This window comes from Oncorhynchus tshawytscha, linkage group LG02 (genome assembly GCF_018296145.1).
Source record: "Oncorhynchus tshawytscha isolate Ot180627B linkage group LG02, Otsh_v2.0, whole genome shotgun sequence".
Classification (NCBI taxonomy): Eukaryota; Metazoa; Chordata; class Actinopteri; order Salmoniformes; family Salmonidae; genus Oncorhynchus; species Oncorhynchus tshawytscha.
The window spans coordinates 66464445-66488000 of NC_056430.1; the positions used below are offsets into that span (position 1 = coordinate 66464445).

The 23556-nt window shown below is 42.7% G+C and overlaps 2 protein-coding genes across 3 annotated transcripts; both read left to right on the plus strand.

Annotated features, from left to right (window-relative positions):
- The first annotated feature begins 481 nt into the window (after positions 1 to 481).
- LOC112264237 (E3 ubiquitin/ISG15 ligase TRIM25) lies at positions 482 to 3328 on the plus strand. Of its 2 annotated transcripts, none has more exons than XM_024440799.2 (4): positions 482 to 1012; positions 1244 to 1345; positions 1472 to 1610; positions 2633 to 3328. In XM_024440799.2, exons 1-4 carry the CDS (start codon positions 707 to 709, stop codon positions 3190 to 3192), a joined length of 1107 nt encoding a protein of 368 aa, XP_024296567.1. In that variant the 5' UTR covers positions 482 to 706; the 3' UTR covers positions 3193 to 3328. The 2 variants fall into 2 exon arrangements, with proteins under 2 accessions (XP_024296567.1, XP_024296573.1); XM_024440805.2 differs by having other exon boundaries at positions 493 to 1012; positions 2636 to 3328.
- Positions 3329 to 3467: 139 nt separating this feature from the next.
- Positions 3468 to 22052, plus strand: rhot1b (ras homolog family member T1). The gene is made up of 12 exons (XM_024385151.2): positions 3468 to 3768; positions 5623 to 5721; positions 5880 to 5988; positions 6215 to 6338; positions 7250 to 7334; positions 9452 to 9587; positions 16271 to 16401; positions 16609 to 16692; positions 16828 to 16950; positions 17170 to 17372; positions 18378 to 18500; positions 20616 to 22052. The coding sequence occupies exons 2-12, from the start codon at positions 5623 to 5625 to the stop codon at positions 20731 to 20733; spliced, it is 1335 nt and encodes a 444-aa protein (XP_024240919.1). The 5' UTR covers positions 3468 to 3768; the 3' UTR covers positions 20734 to 22052.
- Positions 22053 to 23556: the final 1504 nt, after the last annotated feature.

A 23556-nucleotide genomic window follows, 5' to 3' on the forward strand; every position in this document is an offset into this window, starting at 1 on the left:
TTGCACTGAAGGGGCATTATTATAATTTCCACAACTGCAGAGTACTACTCCAACCATTTAGTGTGGAAATATATATAAAGCCCATTTAAATCACGTTGTTGACTGCACTGAACCTTTAAAGCAGAAAAGGAGGGTGATCTGCACATCCTACACTTGAGAATACCAGTTTGGGCAAAAAAATAAAATCAGGTGGCAATGCAGCTATGCTTTCAGTATGAGAGAAAGTTATGGTTATATACAGTTTTGAGGTGAGTGAATATATTAACCAGAGAAAATAGAAGCAGGAGTACGGAAAACCGCTGGTTGACTTGAAAAACATACAAGACGAACTGGCACAGAGAGACAGGAAACACAGGGATATATTCACCAGGGAAAATAAGCGACACCTGGAGGGGGTGGATACAATCACAAGACAAGTGAAACAGATCAGGGTGTGACAAATACAACCAACAGACGTTATACATGACAAGCCTACAGTTGCATTGATTAACATATGACAAGACACAGACACACTGTATTTCCGTGCTTTCAAACACTCACACAGAAAGAGAGAGATAATTAATTGGTGTTGTTTATTAATTAGGTTAAAAAAAAATATTCGAGAGGAAAAATCCCGTTCGGAAAATTTGCAATCTGCTTTACTGTACCCTCCCTTACTGCACTTTCGGTTTCAATTCAGGCATTCTAGCCTACACACCGAACCGCAATGGCGTTGCTACATGAAGAACTTCTTACAGATATAGCAAAATGTCTCACATGTTCAATATGCTTTGACATTTTCACTGATCCGGTGACTTTAACTTGTGGCCACAGTTATTGTATGAAATGTTTAGAGGATTATCTACTTGGAAGAGCGAAGACGAGGAAGGATTGTCCCGGTTGCAGAGGAAAAATTCGAACAGGTTTTAAACTGAATAAAAATGTTCTACTTTGTAACATCGTGAATGTTCATTACGAACATAAACGTTTTGTATCCACTGGAGAATTTACAAAAGGACATGAAATGGAAGTGGTAAGTTAAAACGTTGTTTATTTTTTATGAACAGAGTGCTTATTGACTCCTGTCGCGATCAACGTACATAATAACACGGAATTTTAAATAGGAATAAATCCGTTTGGAGGATTCACTTTTATTTATTTTTTACCATAAACAAGTGCACAACTATAAATAACTTTATAGTAGTTATCAATTAGTAGAAATAGTTTAATTGTATTATATAATATTACATCATATAATTGTCAGGACTTCAAAGAGGATAAAGCTGAAGAATGTGTGGCCTCACACTCACAACAGACTGATATCAACAGACCATCTGAGCTGGGAAGTACTATTCAACAGCAACAGGTAAACTTTCCATATACAGTATTTACAGTAGGCTACAACTTCCTCCTTAGTTGGTTTTCTTTTTTAAAGATCATATTTTTGAAAGATCATATTCATGCTCCTGTGTTGTGTTATCTTGTCATATAGATGGAGGCCCCTGTTGTTATAAATGACACAAGCTCAGAAGTGACAGATGATAGGTGTCCAGATGTCCCAGCCTCCCATGATGGTCGGGTTCAGGAGTTGCCCATCTCCCCTCCTTCAAATGACAGACACCAGGCTGAAGGTAGACTGTAGAATTTGTCCTATTCTTGAGTCTCATTTGAATATTACTCCTTGTAATGTACTGAATACTGTAAATATAATGTGCTGTTTTCACCAATCAACCACTAGATGGGGTAGCCTATATACAGTATAGCCATTCGAAGACATCTGTGGAATTAGAGTACATCAGATACCAGTGGATTAAAGTACTTGAATAAAAATACTTTAAAGTACTACTTAAGTCGTTTTGGGGGGTATCTGTACTTAACTTTTAATATTTTGGACAACTTTTACTTTTACTTCACTACATTCCTAAATAAAATAATGTAATTTTTACTCCATACATTTTCCCTGACACCCAAAAGTACTGGTTATCTTTTGAATGCTTAGCAGGACAGGAAAATGGTTCAATTCACACACTTATCAAGAAAACAATCCCTACTGCCTCTGATCTGGTGGACTCACTAAACACAAATGCTTCGTTTGTAAATGACGTTGGAATGTGCCCTTGGCTATCCGTAATTTAAAAAACAAGAAGATTGTGCTGTCTAGTTGGCTTAATATAAAGAATTTGACATGATTTATACTTTTACTTTTGATACTTAAGTATATTTTTGCAATTACTATTAATTTAGATACTTAAGTATATTTGAAACCAAATACTTTTAGACTTTTACTCCAGTATTATTTTACTGGGTGACTTTCCCTTTTACTTCAGTCATTTTCTATTATAAAGGAACACTCCACCCAAAAACAATATTTTGGTATTTGCAAAATGCATCATACAGGGAGGATTTTGGTATTTTGAAAGTTACATATCTTGAAAACTTGATTGCTGACAAGCAAACATTGTGGGACTTTGTCAACAAAGAACTAATGAAACAAATAGTTTTTGGGGGGATTTTTTTTTTTACGGTATCTTTACTTTTACTGAAGTATGACAATTAGGTCATTTTTTTCCATCATGGTCAGATACAGTAGGCTGATAAACTTGACTGTGTTCATCTAATGACTTCAATCTCACATTTTGTCCATGTCTGTCAGCAGGCTTTGCCCCTCCACCCCATCCCCTGCCTGGGGTCAGCTTCTCCTGGCTCACCTTCAACCCAGCCCTAGGCCACAGGAGCCTGACCTTCATACCCAAAGAGCACAGAGTGGTGACCAAGAGGACGTCCTCCGCATGCCATGACGGCCGCTTTGACATCAGCCAGTGGATGGCGGAGCAGGAGTTCAGCGAAGGCTGCCACTATTGGGATGTAGATACGTCGGCGAGCGTGGGCTGGGCCGTCGGGGTTTCCTACCTCAGCATCGGCCGCAGAGATCAGCTGGGTCGCACAGCCAACTCCTGGTGCCTGGAGTGGAGCAGGAACAAGCTCTGCTACTGGCACGATAACATAGAGGAGTTTATCAAACATGGCTGCCCCAGTATCGTTAGACTTGCTCTGGATGTGACGAATGGGACCTTGTCATTTTATAGCCTGTCTGATAGTCAGACTCTGCTGCATTGTGTGGAGGAGGGATTCACAGAGCCAGTGAGGCCAGTGTTCTGGCTGTTTGGGCTGAAGCTAAACAATGCTCTGTCCTTTCCTCCTTGCGTGTCATAAGGATATGTGAGGATGGGGACAACATAAAGAGTTGTCTGTTTACGAGTGAGATAAATAAAATAACATATTTAGTAATTAATATATTTAGCACAATATTCCTATTAGAGAGGTCAAAATAAAATGACAATCACCCATATTTTTAATGTTGCTTTTTTATTTCACCCAAAGAGTGAATGGAGTTTTGCGTTGTTATAGTAGCTGTACAATATGGGTCGTAATTTCATGTTCAGGCTAGCTTGCGCGGTCGTAACATTCAAGTTTGTGTGCAGACGAATGACTAATAATATAAATGTCAACCTCAGCAGCTACGCTTTATGTCTGAGAGGTTAACTCTTTCAAAGGACCCGTTTGGTAATATCATTCAGTGCAGGGCATTTACTACGAACGCAACGTCAGTTAGGTTTATGTTGGTGAAGCTCAACTGGGAAAATGTAAACGTAAGCCAGGCCACATAGCGGAACGTGGCTGTATTAAACCACACGAGAATATAAATGATTTCATGAACGCATTTGCAGATTTGGTCTTCAGCAGTGGTGAAGATGCGGAAGGACGTCAGAATATTACTGGTGGGAGAGCGTAAGTGGATTTGTTTTGGTCTACTCCGTAGTTCTGTTTTACTGTCAAGCTCGAACCTGCATGAATGACAGCCAGCTGGAGGAGCGAGTAATGCTGATGAAAGGACTCGGAGGAATAACGTTATCTAGCTAGCTGTGTTCCACTAGGTTCATCCAGTTTTATAGCTCACGTTACACTACCACATACACACACCATGATGTTAACTACACACTACTCAGCTAGTAGTGTAATAACATGGCTATCTAGCTAGTATCCTTAACAATTTGATGTTTAGACCCAAGTTACATTGGCTATTTACCATCTGCTGTGAGGTTGACAAACTGCCTGTCCACATTACTTGTTTGTCATATCAATGCATGGTTTGCCTTTATCTAAGCCGTTGATATCTAAGCAATCTAGAATCGGCTTCCTATTTCGCAACAAAGCCTCCTTCACTCATACTGCCTAACATACCCTCATAAAACTGACTATCCTACCGATCCTTGACTTCGGCAATGTCATTTACAAAATAGCCTCCAACACTCTACTCAGCAAATTGGATGCAGTCTATCACAGTGCCATCCGTTTTGTCACCAAAGCCCCATATACTACCCACCACCTCGACCTGTATGCTCTCGTTGGCTGGCCCTCTACATATTCATCGCCAAACCCACTGGTTCCAGGTAATCTATAAGTCTTTGCTAGGTATGGTCACCATAGCAACACCCACCCGTAGCACGCGCTCCAGCAGGTACAGTGCCTTGCGAAAGTATTCGGCCCCCTTGAACTTTGCGACCTTTTGCCACATTTCAGGCTTCAAACATAAAGATATAAAACTGTATTTTTTTGTGAAGAATCAACAACAAGTGGGACACAATCATGAAGTGGAATGACATTTATTGGATATTTCAAACTTTTTTAACAAATCAAAAACTGAAAAATTGGGCGTGCAAAATTATTCAGCCCCCTTAAGTTAATACTTTGTAGCGCCACCTTTTGCTGCGATTACAGCTGTAAGTCGCTTGGGGTATGTCTCTATCAGTTTTGCACATCGAGAGACTGACATTTTTTCCCATTCCTCCTTGCAAAACAGCTCGAGCTCAGGAAGGAGACGCATAATGTCTCCTCGAGATGAACATACTTTAGTCAGAAAAGTACAAAATCAATCCCAGAACAACAGCAAAGGACCTTGTGAAGATGCTGGAGGAAACAGGTACAAATGTATCGATATCCACAGTAAAATTAGTCTTATATCGACATAACCTGAAAGGCCGCTCAGCAAGGAAGAAGCCACTGCTCCAAAACCGCCACAAAAAAGCCAGACTACGATTTGCAACTGCACATGGGGACAAAGATTGTACTTTTTGGAGAAATGTCCTCTGGTCTGATAAAACATAAATAGAACTGTTTGGCCATAATGAGCATCGTTATGTTTGGAGGAGAAAGGGGGATTCTTGCAAGTCGAAGAACACCATCCCAAAAGTGAAGCACGGGGGTGTCAGCATCATGTTGTGGGGGTGCTTTGCTGCAGGAGGGACTGGTGCACTTGACAAAATAGATGGCATCATGAGGTAGGGAAATTATATGGATATATTGAAGCAACATCTCAAGACATCAGTCAGGAAGTTAAAGCTTGGTCGCAAATGGGTCTTCCAAATGGACAATGACCCCAAGCATGCGCTGTGGCAAAATGGCTTAAGGACAACAAAGTCAAGGTATTGGAGTGGCCATCACAGCCCTGACCTCAATCATATAGACAAAAGAGTGAAGATGCCCTGTTGACAGAATGTTACAGAATAAGAATTGTTCATAAAGTCTCACATTTAGTTTGAGTCCAACTGTGTCATTATACTGTTGATTGGACTTGATTCCCAGATGAAGCCTGCTTGCATCAAAGCGCTGACTCGCATCTTCAAGGTGTCAGACCTGGACAACGATGGGATTCTCAATGATAACGAGCTCAACTTCTTCCAGGTGAGTTTTCAACTCTGTGACTCTGACTCCTACAGCAGAACAAGTGCACTAACAAGTTCACTAGCCCTTTTCCATTCAGGTGAAGGGTTCAAATAGTTATTTCAGTGTTTTCCTTGTCAACTTTGGGGATGTTTTTGTGTGTGTGTGTGCGTGTGCAGAGGACATGCTTCAATGCCCCACTGGCGTCTCAGGCTCTGGAGGATGTGAAGAACGTTGTGAGGAAGAATGTGATCGACGGTGTGTGTGACAACGGCCTCACTCTCAAAGGTATGCTCTATTGACAAAGGGAGGGAGCGAAGACAATGAACTTCCTGTTGATCCAAATGTGTGTGATTATCTGTTTCTTTGACATCTCAGTCCTGCATTTCTTATAAAACTAGTCACACCTTTCTGAAGCACCATGTTGGGGTATGTTTGAATAATGTCCCCATATTCCACATTCCAAACACACACACACACTGTAGTTGACCTATATCATGGTGGTGGTCCTCAGGGTTCCTGTTCCTCCACACCCTCTTCATCCAGAGGGGGAGACATGAGACCACTTGGACGGTCCTCAGGAGGTTCGGCTACGACGACGACCTGGAACTCCACCAGGACTACCTGTTCCCACTCACGTGAGTATGCTGCCTGTTTCTGCACGTCCACTACAACCTGTTCCTCCAGGGTGTACTGTCTGCTTCTACACCCATACCAACAAACTATTTCCCATATTAGTGACGGGGAGGGGAAATCAATACAGTTTCATATCGGTATGTTATTATTGATGAAATATTGTATCATTTTGACAATATCGTAAAATATTATTTTTACGCTAGTTTCCTGTACCTGCACCAAGACTCCAGTATTTTTCCTTCATAGCTTGTTCTCAATCTTCTTTTTAAATAGGGAGACAATTTTTCAGCACTTTTTTTTCTTTCAATGACTGATCAAAACTAGTTTTCTCTTGTCCCTCTGCAGCAAACATGGTGAGCAGTATGTTTGGAAAATCAAATCTCAATAAATACAGGATCGAATCGCAATACGTATCGTGGTAATATTGAATCGTGGCAATTACCAGGCCTACCTATTAGTGTGCATGTCTTTACCTCTACCCACAGGCACAGATATTGACTGTTCCGTGTGCTTAGTTCATCATACTTTTATTGCCTTTGTCTTCCTCGGGACGATCTGAGCCTTGGGGACTTGCAATAAGTAATAATAAATATCAACATTGATTCCCATGCAGAAATACACTTAGGCTTCACCCAGTACAACAAAAGATGTCTGCCTCCCTTCTTTCAGATTGAGACGAGCCACTAAGCCCCAGTACAGTCAGGATTAACATCGTCCCCCTTCTGGCTCTGACCTCAATTACCCACAAGTCTCTCTCTCTCCCCCCTGCAGAGCGTCCATTGAGGACACCATAATTGAATCTGTGTTCTTATTTATCTCGTAATCTTTCCAGGATTCTCCATCTAACTGTTGTGCGTGCGTGTGTGTGTGTGCGCGTGTGTGTGTGTGTTCCCCACCTCTACTGTACCTCCAGGTTGAAAATACCTCCAGACTGCACCACCGAGCTGAATCACGATGCCTACCTCTTCCTCCAGAGTGTCTTCGACAAACATGACAAGGTATTGACCTTAACTGTGGTAAATGATGCCATTTGAATCTATACAAACACACACAGACAGGCATCTATACAGACACACACAGACAGACTTGAGAACGCACAGACAGGCAGACCGACCTGAAAACGCACAGACAGACAGATACGCACTCAAATCAAATTTTATTGGTCACATACACATGGTTAGCAGATGTTATTGCGAGTGTAGCAAAATGCTTGTGCTTCTAGTTCTGACAGTGCAGCAATATCTAACAACTACCTAATACACACAAATCTAAGTAAAGGAATGGAATAAGAATATATACATATAAATTGATCCTTTTGGCCTTCCTGTGACATCGGGTGCTGTAGGTGTCCTGGAGGTAGTTTACACCCGGTGATGCGTTGTGCAGACCGCACCACCCTCTGTAGAGCCTTGCGGTTGTCACGGTAGTCATGGGTGAATAGGCATTACAGGAGGGGGCTGAGAACGCACCCTTGTGGGGCCCCAGTGTTGAGGGTCAGCGAAGTGGAGATGTTTCCTACCTTCACCACCTGGAGGCGGCCCTTCGGGAAGTCCAGGACCCAGTTGCACAGGGCGGGGTTGAGACCCAGGACCTCAAGCTTAATGATGAGCTTGGAGGGTACTATGGTGTTGAATGCTGAGCTGTAGTCAATGAACAGCATTCTTACAAAGGTATTCGTCTTGTCCAGATGGTAGGGCAGTGTGATGGCGATTGCATCATCTGTGGACCTATTGGGTCGGTATGCAAATTGAAGTGGGTCTAGGGTGACGGGTAAGGTGGAGATGATATGATCCTTGACTAGTCTCTCAAAGCACTTCATGATGACAGAAGTGTGTGCTATGGGGCGATAGTCATTTAGTTCAGTTACCTTAGCCTTCTTGGGTACAGGAACAATGGAGGCCATATTGAAACATGTGGGGACAGCAGACTGGGATAGGGAGAGATTGAATATGTCATGTGAGGGCAAAATTGCAAGATTATGTTGTAATGCCGTAATTGCATCAAATGGTTGTTTTATGCAACAGAAAATAGTTCTTATAACTCTATTGTGTCTGTGTGAACTGAAAGTGGGCCTCTGGGAGATTTAACACTGACAGGAGATTTATTATGTCTTTGGGTGGTACCGCATTCCAGAGAATGAGTTAATGTTTTTGTACTGGGGTATAAGGGCGAGATGGCTCCAGTATGGAGTTGGGGGGCCAGACCCTGGTCTCTACACAATAAGGACAGTATTTACAGCAGATACTGTTTGCTGTGAATTATTAGTAACCTTGTGACCCATTCCATACATCTGTTGTTTGTCATGAACATCCAGGAGGATGGACTTTGTTATAAAATGCTGTGCATGCTCTGAGGACGCAGCTAGGAATGCCGTCTGGGCCGGCAGCCTTGAGGGTTAACGCGTTTAAATGTCTTACTCACGTCGGCCACGGAGAAGGAGAGCCCACAGTCCTTGGTAGCAGACCGCGTTGGTGGCACTGTATTATCCTCAAAGCGGGCAAAGAAGTTGTCCAGTTTGTCTGGAAGCAAGATGTCGGTATCCGTGACGTGGCTGGTTTTCTTTTTGTAGTCTGTGATTGTCTGTAGACCCTGCCACATTCGTCTTGTCTGAGCTGTTGAATTGCGACTCCACTTTGTCTCTATACTGACATTTTGCTTGTTTGATTGCCTTGCGATGGGAATAACTACACCGTGTGTATTCGGCCATATTCCCAGACCTCTTTCCATGGTTAAATGCGGTGGTTCGCGCTTTCAGTTTTGAACGAATGCCGCCATCTATCCACGGCTTCTGGTTAGGGTAGGTTTTAATAGTCACAGTGGGTACAATATCTCCTATGCACTTTCTTATAAACTCACTCACCGAATCAGCGTATAAATCAATATTATTCTCTGAGGCTACCCGGAACATATCCCAGCCCGCGTGATCAAAACAATCTTGAAGCTTGGATTCCAATTGGTCCTTATCACACTTGAACAGACACAGACAGACACACACAAACACACACACAAGAGAGATGTTCTGCTGTGTTAAATCCACAAAGTGTATTGTTTCTTTATCTAAACTATGAAAGTCTGAATGAACCCCCAAGACAGTGTTTCTTACAGTGCATGACAGTTTCCATTCACTCCTCTGTTTTTCCCTGTGCCCAGGTTGACCACCTACCTGGATGTCCAGCGCTGCCTGGAGTACCTGGGTTACCTTGGTTACCCCATCATCTCTGAGCAGGAGTCCCAGGCAGTGGCCATCACAGGTGGGAGGACAGCCCGTTGTCATGGCAACTGAGACGAGTGCTATATTAGAAATGAGCAGAGACCTATAGATATGGCTCTGAATGTGTGACAGTGTATATATTACGGTGTTATTAGTGCGCCTGCGCAGGAGTCTCGTTGTAGATGAACCTGGCCTGAGTGCAATGGCAGTCATGTATTGTGCTATTATGGTTCAGTAGACGTTGTTAAATTGGAACCTTGTCGTATTTGAGTTACATTGGTAGCAGAGGATGGTTAGTAACTACAATGTCCCACCTCGCTTCGACGAGACGAGGTCGTATGAAAGTTGGAAAAATGAACTTGGAATCTGGACACGGGTTACTAATCTGGACAAGAAAAAGTAAGCACTTGCGGTGGTATTATCGCTTGAAGGAACAGCGAGAGATACAGCACTGGAAATACCCGTTGAGGATTTGAAAAGGATGACGGTATGGGATCAGAGCACTGGATTCTGTGTTTCATAGAAAGGAGAAAGACCGCTCCTACCAGGCATATGCTAACTTTGATAGTGTTACTAGAGACATTTCGGTTGCAATGACGGACTACATCATTTATTTCGAACAGAGGTACCATAGGATGCTCAAGTACAAGATGGTTCTCCCGGATGCAGTGTTAGCTTTGTTGTTAGATACTGCCTGTCTGGATGGTAGGGAGAAACCGTTGGCTTTGACTGCTTGCACTGTGCTGACTTTTGCATCAATGAAGTCGGCACTAAAAAAAAATGTTTTAGTGAAAAGACGTCTGTCGCCCCAATAACAGATGGAATGCAAGTGAGTGACGCAGCATATTACACTGAGCAGCAGAAAAAAAGGTGCCAAAAAGTCACGTTCTCAAGACAACCAGACCAGGGCACCTTTGCCTGGCACAAATCCGCTGGACAGATATGGAAGGATATCAAAATGTGCTATTTGTCAAAGCACTTACCATTGGGTTAAAGACTGACCTTGTAAAAATGAACAAGTTAAACTAACAGAGGAAAATGTAAACACAGAGCAGTATAACATTACTGTTTTCAAACCAATCTGCTTCTGATACTGAGATCGTTATAGTTGAACACATAGGATCTGCTGTGATTGATACTGCATGTACACACACAGTTTGTGGTGCAAAATCTACCAAGAGAGTCAAGATACCAGCAAACATTGGTCAGACTAAGTGTCACATTGAAACTGAGGTGGTCCCTACAGATATCCCCTTACTATTAAGCAAAGCTTCCCTAAAGAAAGCAGGCGCTGTACTAGACAGAAAAAATGACAAAGCAGTGATGTTTAAACAACCAGTGACCCTTGAACTTACTACCTCAGGCCACTATTGTGTAAACATTTTAGACAAAGGACATCACACAGAGTCCATGTAAACAATGAGATTCTGACTGACACAGAGCACATGGAGATTCTGACAGTCACAGAGGACATGATCACAGAGGACATGATCACAGAGGACATGATCACAGAGGACATGATCACAGAGGACATGATCACAGAGGACATGATCACAGAGGAGAAACACAAAGTATTGTTAAAGCTTCACAAACAGTTTGGACACGCTACAGTTGACCGACTTCAGAAGTTACTCATCCGCTCTGGAAATCAAGATGTATTTACATTCAACGGCAGATAGTTAACAGTTGTGAGACATGTCAGAAATACAGTAAACCTTAGCCCAGACCAGCTGTTGGTTTGCCACTGGCTTCCAAGTACAATGAAACAGTGGCTGTAGATCTTGTTGGGACCAAGTGTGTGGTACCTTCACATAATGGACCACTTCACACGCTTCAGTGCTGGAAGCATTGTGAATACAAAGAAACCCAGTGAAATTGTGTCAAGCACTTCATTCATTCCTGGATAAGTGTGCATGGCCCACCCAAGTAATTGTACAGTGACAATGGAGGGTAATTCAATAATAATGAAATAAGAGAGATGGCTGAGAAAGTAAAGACAACTGCTGCATACAGTCCATGGAGCAATGGACTTGTGGAGAGACATAATCAAACACTCACAGAGATAATGCTATAAGTGAAGCAAGACAATGGATGTGACTGGGAAACAGCCCTAGATTGGGCTTTGATGGCAAAAAACTCAATGCATAATGTTCATAATGTTCTGCTCCAACTAGTGTTGGATCTTCCCTAATCTTCCCTCTGTACTGGCTGACAAGTCACCACCACTAGAAGGGACCAGTGTGAGGGCATGGGTGGGACAGCACCTTTCAGCACTACATACAGCGAGAAAAGTGTTCACTGAAGCAGAGTGTTCAGAGCGAATTTACAGGGCTCTGTGTAAACCGCTTCGACCCACCAATGAGAAGTACGAGACTGGAAACAAAGTGTACTACAAACGAGTTGACTGTCAAGAGTGGAAAGGACTGGGAGTAGTCATTGGCCAAGATGGTGTGGTGATATTTGTGAGGCACGGAGGCACCATTGTCAGGGTGCATCACTCAAGATTGTGGAACGTAAATGATCAACAAGATGGAGGTGAGAATCAGCCTCTTAATGAAAATAACAAAAAGGACACATTAACAGACACAAACCTACAGTTGAAGTCTGAAGTTTACATACACCATAGCCAAATACATTTAAACTCAGTTTTTCACAATTCCTGACATTTAATCCTAGTATTAATTCCCTGTCTTAGGTCAGTTAGGATCACCACTTTATTTTAAGTATGTGAAATGTCAGAATAATAGTATAATAGAGAGTATAATAATATAATTCATTTATCTGTTATTTTACCAGGTAAGTTCACTGAGAACACGTTCTCATTTGCAGCAACGACCTGGGGAATAGTTACAGGGGGATGAATGAGCCAATTGTAAACTGGGGATTATTAGGTGACCAGGAGGGCCAGATGGGGAATTTAGCCAGGACACTGGGGTTAACACCCCTACTCTTACGATAAGTGCCATGGGATCTTTAATGATCTCAGAGAGTCAGGACACCTGTTTAACATCCCATCCGAAAGACAGCACCCTACACAGGGCAGTGTCCCCAATCACTGCCCTGGGGCATTGGGATAATTCTTTTTTTAGACCAGAAAAAGAAAAAGAGTGCCTCCTACTGGCCCTCCAACACCACTTCCAGCAGCATCTGGTCTCCCATCTGGGGACTGACCAGGACCAACCCTGCTTAGCTTCAGAAGCAAACCAGCAGTGGTATGCAGGGTGGTATGCTGCTGGCAGAATAATAGAGAGAATGATTTATTTCAGCCTGTAGACCCATTTGCGACCAAGCTTTAACTTCCTGACTGATGACTTTGAGATGTTGCTTCAATATCTCCACATCATTTTCCCTACCTCATGATGCCATCTATTTCATGAATTGCACCAGTCCCTCCTGCAGCAAAGCACCCCCACAACATGATGCTGCCACCCCCTTGCTTCACGGTTGGGATGGTGTTCTTTGGCTTGCAAGCCTCCCCCTTTTTCCTCCAAACATAACAATGGTCATTATGGCCAAACAGTTCTATTTTTGTTTCATCAGACCAGAGGATATTTCTCTAAAAAGTACGATCTTTGTCCCCATGTGCAGTTGCAAACCGTCGGCTGGCTTTCTTATGGTGGTTTTGGAGCAGTGGCTTCTTCCTCGCTGAGCGCCGATATATGTCGATATAGGACTATTTTTACTGTGGATATAGATACTTTTGTACCTGTTTCCTCCAGCATCTTCACAATGTCCTTTTGATGTTGTGCTGGGATTGATTTGCACTTTTCTGACCAAAGTACGTTCATCTCACGGAGACGGAACGCGTCTCCTTCCTGAGCGGTATGACGGCTGCGTGATCCCATGGTGTTTATACTTGCGTACTATTGTTTGTACAGATGAACGTGGTACATTCAGGTGTTTGGAAATTGCTCCCAAGGATGAACCAGACATGTGGAGGTCTACAACTTTTTTTTCTGGGGTCTTGGCTGATTTCTTTAGATTTTCCCATGATGTCATGCAAAGAGGCACTGAGTTTGTAGGCCTTGAAATACATCCACAGGTACACCTCCAATTGACTCAAATGATGTCAATTAGCCTATTCCAAGCTGTTTAGAGACACAGTCAACTTAGTGTATGTAAACTTCTGACCCACTGGAATTGTGATACAGTGAAATAATCTGTCTGTAAACAATTGTTGGTAAAATGACTTGTGTCATGCACAAAGTATATGTCCTAACCGACTTGCCAAAACTATATTTATTTATTGTTTGTTAACAATAAATTTGTGGAGTGGTTGATAAACGAGTTTTAATGACTCCAACCTAAGTGTATGTAAATTTCCAACTTCAACTGTACCAGATGTCGCATCCAAGGATATGGACACTGAGCCTGACACAGGAAATGAAGCAGAGACCTTCAACCATGACACAGGTAATACTGGTGAGAGTTCAAATGAGGAAAACATTCAACCACAGCCACATGTGTTAAGCCAACATGATTGTTCCCATCTGAAAACTGAACAAACTTTTAAATACATGGACCAAAAAAGTGGTATTCCACATACAGCAACCATCATTGGACGAGCAGGAAAAGCCAAAGGAAAAACACCAGAACTGGTACAACTTGCAGTACTCTGAACCAGCTACACTTCCTGGTACAACAGGGTCAGCTGAACTGTCACATAATCTGAGAATTGAACCAATGGAAAATCGAGAAAAAAAGCATTACATTCAAAATAATGACGTACTTGAAACAAAGGACATGTCATTTGACCCAGCTAAGCTAGAAGAGCTCAGTAATTGGAGAACATTTTTTGTGTTTGAGGAAGTCCAAGACATTGGCCCAAAATGTGTCTCAACAAGGTGGGTGTGTGCCCTTTAAAGAATCCTTACCTGGAATAGTACCAAAAGCACATCTAGTGCCTAGAGGTTTTGAAGAGCTGGCTGCTAAGAACTCCAAAAATATTCACCGACATGCACCTCAGATTCACTCAGATTGCTGCTGACAGTGATCTGCCAGAAAAAAATGTTAAACTTCATTCCATAGACATCAAATCCGCGTTTTTGCAGGGAACAGCGCTGTCAAGGGACATTCACATCCAACCTCCGCCTAAAGCTAAGAGTGAAGGAACACTGTGGAAACTTTAAAAAAAAGTGTGTGTATGGCCTGGCAGATGCATCACTCTACTGGTACAACAAGGTCAAGGCAACAATGCTGAGTACAGGTGGAAACATGTCACAAGTGGATCCTGCAGGTTTCTATTGGCTTGATCAAGACTGCAATGTGAGTGGAGTAGTTGCCTGTCATGTTGATGACTTCATCTGGGGTGGCTCACAGACCTTTGCTTCAACTGTGATTCCACACCTCAAAGCTGTTTTCCAGGTCGGCCGTGAGGAGCATGATCATTTTTGTTATGTTGGCATGGAGTTTATTACAGTTGACCTAACAATACTGATGCAACAGGAGAGCTATATCAAGAATCTTCAACCTATCCACATGGATTCTTCAAGAGCCGTACAAAGGAATTCCCTTCTCTGTGGAATTGAAGTTGATCAATTGAGGTCAAATATGGGTCAAATTCTATGGGTTGCTAGACAGAGTAGACCTGATGTAATGTTTGATGGCTGCAACTTGGCATCCAACACAAAACACGTCACTGTACAAACCATTCATGAGGCAAACAAAGTTGTTCGTAAACTGAAATCACAACAAGTGACTAAAGTTTCAGCATGTTGGAAAAGATGACTCTGAAACTAGTTGTCATCAGTGATGCTTCCCTAGGGCACCTTACAGATGGAGGCACACAAGGTGGGCATCTAATCGTGTTAATGGGTGAAGGAGGAAGATTCTCACCCATCTGTTGGCAGTCAAAGAGGATCAGAAGGGTTGTCCGAAGCACACTTGCTGGAGAAACCCTTGCTCTTGCGGATGGAATTGACAATGCTATCTTTTTTTGCAAGTCTGTTCTCGGAGCCTACCACTGGTGAGACAAAACTGCGCATTCTACCTTTAGTTTGTGTCACTGACAACTACTCCTTTAGTTTGTGTCACTGACAACTACTCCTTAGTTGATGCTGTCAAGTCAACCAAGTCTGTCACAGAGAAAAAACTTCGTCTTGAGATTAGCAGCATCAAGGAACTTATTCAAGCACAGAGAATCCAGCGGATTCTAGTCTGACTAAAAAGGGAGAATTCGGTCTTGTGCTCCTAAAGGCACCCAGTGACAGTAATACAAATAAAAACTTTGTCACACAACCCATCTGTAATGGGTAACTTAAATAATACTTGGGATATTTAATTATGTTGTTGATGTTTTATTTGTCTCTAAAGAAAAGTGGGAGATTGTTAAGTTCATGTTTTAAGTATCCCTACATTTTTGTTATTACGGTGCCATCACTCTGTCATTAGTGCGCCTGAGTAGGAGTCTCGTTGTATTGTGCTAATACTGAGTAAACGTTGTTAAACTGGAACCTTGTCGTATTTGAGTTAACAGTATAGAAGACAGATGACTTATACCAAAGTTAGCTGTAAGCTCTAGTCTACAGCCAACCTGTAAACCTTGTGTGTTAGAACGTCATGTTGTATTAACTTCTCTATCTAGAGAGGAGGGACGAAGTTACTCTTACTGAAACCACATTCTGCACAGGACTAAAGACATCCACAGCATATAAAGCATTCATTCATATACTTTCATTTGCTGTATAAACTTAACAGAGTGTGTGTGTCCTCTCCGTTCTACAGTGACGAGGGACAAGAAGATTGACCTGCAGAAGAAGCAGACCCAGCGCAGTGTGTTCCGCTGTAATGTCTTCGGGGACAGCGGCAGTGGCAAGAGTGGCTTCCTGCAAGCCTTCCTCGGAAGAAACCTGACGGTCAGTGTCAACATTCATTCATTCCCTCAAAGAGTAAGTTGTAAGTCAGTGACAAGGAACACGTCCCTGGATGGAAGAAACATTTGAACAACTCCGCGCAACTCCAAATACTTCAGTCTACTGCCTGTTTAAAACCTTTTGGAATTCCTCTCGGTATTGGTCAACTTTATGTTTGAAGTCATTTTTCACCCTCCTTTTTTCTCTCAGCGTCAAAACATCATTAGCGAACAGCATATGTCCTACTATGCTATCAGCACTGCATATGTGTATGGTCAGGAGAAATACCTACTGGTGAGTCGTCTGTTTTGACTAACTCTTAATCGACTCGATGGTGTTTATTTCTCCACAGCTTTTCAGTCTAAAAGTTGTCTGTGTTTCTGTGTGTTCATTACCTTCTTCCATTTTGTTTCCTCTACTCTCCCTCAGCTCCACGAGGTCTTCCCAGACTTTAACGTCCTCTCGGACGCTGACCAGGCTTGTGACATTGTGTGTCTGGCGTACGACGCCAGCAACCCCCACTCGTTCGAGTACTGCGCCAGAGTCTTCAAGGTATGTGCCGTTTACAACCAGTCCTTCTACCATCCCTGTTTGTCTATTTAGTCTTTCAAGATGGCAATACTATTCTAATCTACAGTACCACTGAATGAAAGTAAATGTTTTTAAAGCAGAAACCATCTGTTATTACCATATTATTACCAATATGTGCCAAGTATATTGCTGAATGGAATACGACAGTGTCCAATAACAATATCCCTCTGCCTTTTGCAGCAATACTTCATGGACACCAAGACGCCGTGCATGATGATCGCAGCCAAGTCGGACCTCCAGGAGACCAAGCAGCTATACGCCCTCACCCCTCTGGAGTTCTGTAGGAAGCACAAGATGCCTCCTCCACAGGCCTTCACCTGCAACACGGCAGACGAACCCTGCAAAGACATCTACACCAAACTCACCACCATGGCCATGCACCCGTGGGTAGTGGGTCACTGTTGTTTTAGGCCCCGTGTCGAACCTTTAACATCCCTCGCTCAAACCCTAACATGCTGACCAGACCGGACACGTCGCGTGCGTCACAAAATACATTTTGAAATCCATGTTATTCAATTATTGCACCCACACTGCTCGCGCGCGCCAACGAGCATCTGCGATGCCAAGGGCTAAAATAGAACTCCTTTCTATACACAAGGACCTTGTGCATTTCAGGTAAAATAACAACTCCATGTTTATATCCCAGGACAAATTAGCTAGCAACATCAAGCTAGCTAAATAGGACAAATTAGCTAGTAAGTGCAAGCTAGCTAGCTAAATTGCCATACATGTTTAATGCTTTTCGACCTGTCCCCAAATTAATGTCATTGGTTCAGAGTTTGTTTTTATATTTTAACCTGCGTGTCATGATCGTGTTTGGTGTAGGGGGACAAAATACATTTATGCACGATGGCGCATGCGCGCAGCTGGTTTGGGTTCCATGTAAAGCTCTACCGTAAGCCCTTAAACCCTCTCCACAATCCCTAAAATAAATCATTTAAAATATTTTAAGACCTCGTCTCATGCTGTAAAACCTATTGCCCCAAAACTGCTCCTACCTCAAGCCCCAAAACTGCCCCTTAGCTGTTAAATTCTACCTCATCCCTCACTTCCAATTAACAATGTTGAAATTGAGCCAAAGTGGCTATTTGGAGATGACTAACCCCAACAGTGTGAGGTGAAGATTACAATGAATCAGACTTATGGTCATGCTCTCCCTTTGTTCAATTAGACAATTATCCTCCTCTCTTCCTTGGTGGGTGCTCTTGGTTTTTAACCCCATAACAGATGAGCTCTATGGCCCAAAGAGCTCAAACCTTCTGGTGACATCGGTCTTTGATCTAACTCTCTTCCTCTTTGTGCCTGTGTATGTGTGTCTTTGCACACGTGTGTGTGTGTGTGTGTGTGTGTGTGTGTGTGTGTGTGTGTGTGTGCACCTCTCACCTTAGTCATGCTCGGCTGCGCTGTATGTGTACCTGTAACAGGTGCACCTTCTGCCACCTGCAGAACTTCATCAACTCAGAGCTGGTGCAGACAGTGAAGGCCAAGCTCTACACCGCCATTCTCAGCAGGTCCTTACTCTTTCAGAGACCTTCCAACTCTTCTGTTTCACAATCCTCCTCTTCATTTGTCCCTGTTCTTCTTCAGTTGCTGTTCATCGCCTTTGTTTTGACCCTGTTTTGGAGTTTAGGCTGTGGATTGTCATAAACCACTGTTTGTTTTCATGTAAATCTTCATGACATCTCACTCTTCTTCTTTTGCCTCACCCAAACGTTCCCGGATTCTGAGTTCCTTGATCCTCTCTCTTTGTCATTCGTCACTTGTTTGACCATCTTGTTCTGTTCCAACCTTGTTCGTTATGTTCCTCTTCATTAATGAATAATGCATATGTAGTCTAATAATGCAGATTTCTAGTGTCTTGTCTGTTCATCCTGTTGGACGTTCATCTTTTGGCATCTTTAGTTGTGATTAGTGCATAGGACTGTACGGAGGTTCAAAGCCACACTGTTTTGAGTGAATTCCTACATACAGTGCATTCGGAAAGTATTCAGACCCCTTGACGTTTTCCACATTTTGTTACGTTACAGCCTCATTCTAAAATTGATTACATCATTTTCTCCCCCTGCATCAATCTCACACGTTACCCCATAATGACAAAAACACGTTGACATTTTTACAAATGTTCAAAAGAAATCAAACTGAAATATGACATTTACATAAATATTCAGACCCTTTACTCAGTACTTTGTTGAAGCATCTTTGGCAGCAATTATAGACTTGATTATTCTTGGGTATGACACTGCAAGCTTGGCGCACTTGTTTTTGGGGAGTTTCTCCCATTCTCTGCAGATCCTCTCAAGCTCTGTCAGGTTGGATGGGAAGTGTCGCTGCACAGCTATTTCCAGGTCTTTCCAGAGATGTTTGATTGGGTTCAAGTCTGGGCTCTGGCTGGGCCACTCAAGGACATTCAGAGACTTGTCCCGAAGCCACTCCTGCGTTATCTTGGCTGTATGCTTAGGGTTGTTGTCCTGTTGGAAGGCGAACTTTCGCCCCAGTCTGAGATCCTGAGCGCTCTGGAGCAGGTTTTCATTAAGGATCTCTTTACTTTGCTCCGTTCATTTTTGCCTTGAACCTGACTTGTCTCCCTGCCACTGCCACCTACCATGCTTCACCGTAGAGATGGTGCCAGGTTTCCTCCAGACGTGACGCTTGGCATTCAGGCCAAAGAGTTCAATATTGGTTTCATCCGACCAGAGAATCTTGTTTCTCATGGTCTGAGAGTCCTTTAGGTGCCATTTGGAAAACTTCAAGCGGGCTGTCGTGCCTTTTACTGAGGAGTGGCTTCAGTTTGGCCACTCTTCCATAAAGGCCTGATAGGTGGAGTGCTGCAGAGATGGTTGTCCTTCCGTCTGTCCTTCTCCACAGAGGAACTATGGAATTCTGTCAGAGTGACCATCGGGTTCTTGGTCACCTCCCTGACCAAGGCCCTTCTCCACCAATTGTTCAGTTTGTCCAGGCGGCCAGCACTAGGAAGAGTCTTGGTGGTTCCAAACTTCTTCCATTTAAGAATTATGGAGGCCACTGTGTTCTTGGACATTTTTTGGTACCCTTCCCCAGATCTGTGCCTCGACACAATCCTGTCTCGGAGCTCTACGACCAATTCCTTCGACATCGTGTCATGCACCTTCAACTTTGGGACCTTTTTATATAGACAGGTGTGTGCCTTTCCAAATCATGTCCAATCAATTGAATTTACTGCAGGTGGACTCCAATCAAGTTGTAAAAATATCTCAAGGATAATCAATGGAAACAAGATGCACCTGAGCTCAATTTCGAGTCTCATATCAAAGGGTCTGAATACTTACGTAAGGTATGTTTATTTATTTTTTTATACATTTGCAAAAATGTCAAACCTGTATTGTGTGTACATTGATGAGGAGTTTTAAAATACATTTTAGAATAAGGCTGTAACGTTACAAAATATGGAAAAAGGGAAGGGGTCTGAATACTTCCCGAATGCACTGTAGCATGTATCGTGATCGTCTGTGTAAGCAGAGAGGTTATGTAAAAGCATTACATGTTGTTGTGTCTGACGTAATGTGTCTCACTGTTTTTCTCTCGCTCTCTTTCTGTCTCTGGATCCTCTCTCTCTCTCTCTGTGTATCTTTCCTTCTCTCTCTTCTCAGACATGTGACACAGGCTGACCTGAAGAGCTCCACCTTCTGGTTGAGAGTGAGCGTGGGAGCCACCGTGTTTGCCGTGCTGGGTATCGCCATGTACAGAGTGCTGCTCAAACAACGGTGATCCAATGCAAACCCAACCTTTGCGAGACTTGTACCCAAATCTTTTTGTGCTGTTTTGCCAACTATTATGGTGTATGGAGTGAATCCTAGCTTCCAGATAAGTTGAATTTACACTTAGTCTCCCATTGACATCAATACATGACTAAGTGAAAATTCAACTTAAGTGCAAGTTCTGGATCTGCCCCATAGGCAATAGGAGATGGCAGGACAGCACAGACAGATCTGGGACCAGGCTAAACCTGGCACCCTCTCCCAATAAATAGCTCTCTAAGATCCTAAAAGATCCAGTATGTCCCCCATGTGATGAGGGGGAAAAAAGCTAACGTTATTTAGTTTTATACCTAGAGATTTCACAAGAAAATGACTGCTATTGTTCTTTATTTTGGCTTCTGCACGTCTGTGCTCAAAAGTATATCATATTTATATTGAAAATGTGATTATATAACTACTACTGATGAAGCTAGTGATTTCTTCTCTTTGTGCAAAATATAAATTTATTTTGGTTACCTGTGTGGATTGAAATGGGAAAACAATTCCATCTTAAGCAGTTGAAGTAAGGGTAGTGAAATGAGTATGCAAAATAACCAATACCATACACAAAAATATATGCTTTAAAACAAGCACTGAAACAATGTGGAAATAATGTATATATAACTGCTTGTATATTTGTTTTCCCTTGAACAAACGGGACTGTATGAAGTTCAAATGCTGACTCTATAATGGCACAACAAAGCCACATTCAATGCTATAAAGGCATTAGCTTTCCATCATGTATTTAGTATTTTCAAATGTTCTCAAACCAGTTCAGTAAAGGCTGTTCTACTGTTATTAAAATGTTGTTCTTTAGTTTGCCTTCCAGGGTCAGAAGCTCGGTGGCACACTTACAAATTTGTAAGGCTGAATCAGCCCATATTCAATCAATGGATGTTCCGTATGGGATGATACTTTTTGGGTGTCTGCGCCTTACCCCTAGAACTCAGTAAGGCAGAAGTAGCCTCTGTAGCCCACCCATGGCTTCCTGTATGGGTATGGACCACCCAGGTGGTGTGTGTGTTGGGCATGCATGTCAAGTCAAATTGTGTGTGCTTGCTATGTGTGTATGTGAGGCTGTGCAGTTATTGTATTTGCATGCTTTGCTTTTTCTGATCATCCTCCAATATTATAATATCAAATATACTGTTATTATGAAGCCAACATTCTTCTCAATGGTGTTATTCCAATTATCCAAATGTTATCCAGCACCCCCAACTCCCAGAACATTAGGACAATTGTGTTTCACGTTTGCCTTTCCAATGTTTATAATAAATAAATCTACTTTAATCCTGTGTCAAGAATGTTTTATTGCATTTGGGATCATTTAAAAAAAAAATGAAAAGCAGCAGTTAATGCACACCCAAAATAGTCAGAGGTGCTGACAAATGGAGAGGTACGTTTAAATAAATAAAGTCGCATAATATATATGCTTCCAATGATTTATTGGGTATCACCAATGTTTTCGGAAACAGTGCCTTCCTCAGTGCACATTATGCAAGAGATCTGCAGAAGTGATTGGTACGATTTTGGCTTCAGAGTATTTGTTGTAGTATTGAGGTAATGCCAACATGCTGCTGAATGTTCTCTTAATTTCAGGTCCTCACTACATTGGTCCAGGAAGGTCCTACTGAGGGGTAGGGAAGGAGGCAGCCAGCGATGTCATTCCCCCTGATTTCATGTGAAGGATGAGGTAATGTGATGTAGTAACTGTAGGTCTGCCAGTGGACACATGGAGGCAGTATTATCAAAATAATGATTCCAATGTCTACAGACAGCACACCACCATGTTTTTAAAATGTTTTTTTTTTTTACCTTTATTTAACTAGGCAAGTCAGTTAAGAACAAATTCTTATTTTCAATGACTGCCTAGGAACAATGGTTTAAATGCCTTGTTCAGGGGCAGAATGACAGATTTTGACCTTGTCAGCTCGGGATTCCACCCAGCGACGTTTCGGTTACTTGTCCAACGTTCTAACCACTAGGCTACCTAATAACAATATTCATGGCGCAGTCGGATCCCTCAGGGATGAGCTGTAACTAGTCTCTAATGATCCCCACCAGACTGCATAAAATTGCCTTTTTAACCATGAAGATTATTCCCTAGGGCCTAACTGATTGGTCTGTTCTTCTCTCTCTTTCCGTGTGTGTGTGTGTGTGTGTGAGAGAGCGAGAGAGACACAGAGCCTTAACAGTGTGTATGTGTGAGTGAGTACATGTCTGTCTAGCAGGTCATTTGATACGCTGATGAAGACAGCTTGGCTGTCGAAACGTTGGTAATTATATTTTTGCATCTGAGCTCCGAGAGTGTGCCAGCACCAGCACCTCTAGCCAGCACCTCTAGCCAGCACCTCTAGCCAGCACCTCTCCTAAATAGGTGTGCGTTTCCTTTTCTTCTAGATAGCAGGTCATTTGTACCTGTTTTCACCAGTTAACACCTACGCAGACAGAGCTACTAACATTCTGAGACAGAGTTGATAAGCATTCCTCTCACCGTGCAGGTGTTTACCCGCGGTTAGCCTCAGTTCCTCTGCGCTCTGTTCCGTGGGCTGTTCTACTTTCAGAGCAGACGCCACCAGCAGTTGACCTGTGAAAGTTGACATGTGAACGCCTCACCCAATTAGATTTAAATGTATATTGGCGGTTCCCCTCCTCTCCCGTGTTGGTGTGCGCTACAGGCGGGCCAATGGTTTGAGTCACTCACTGGTGATATGGGGGATGTTGATACTATGAGTGTCTCCAAGTGTCGCTGTAACTCATAATGAGTAACATATTATGAGTAAGTGTCTAACTG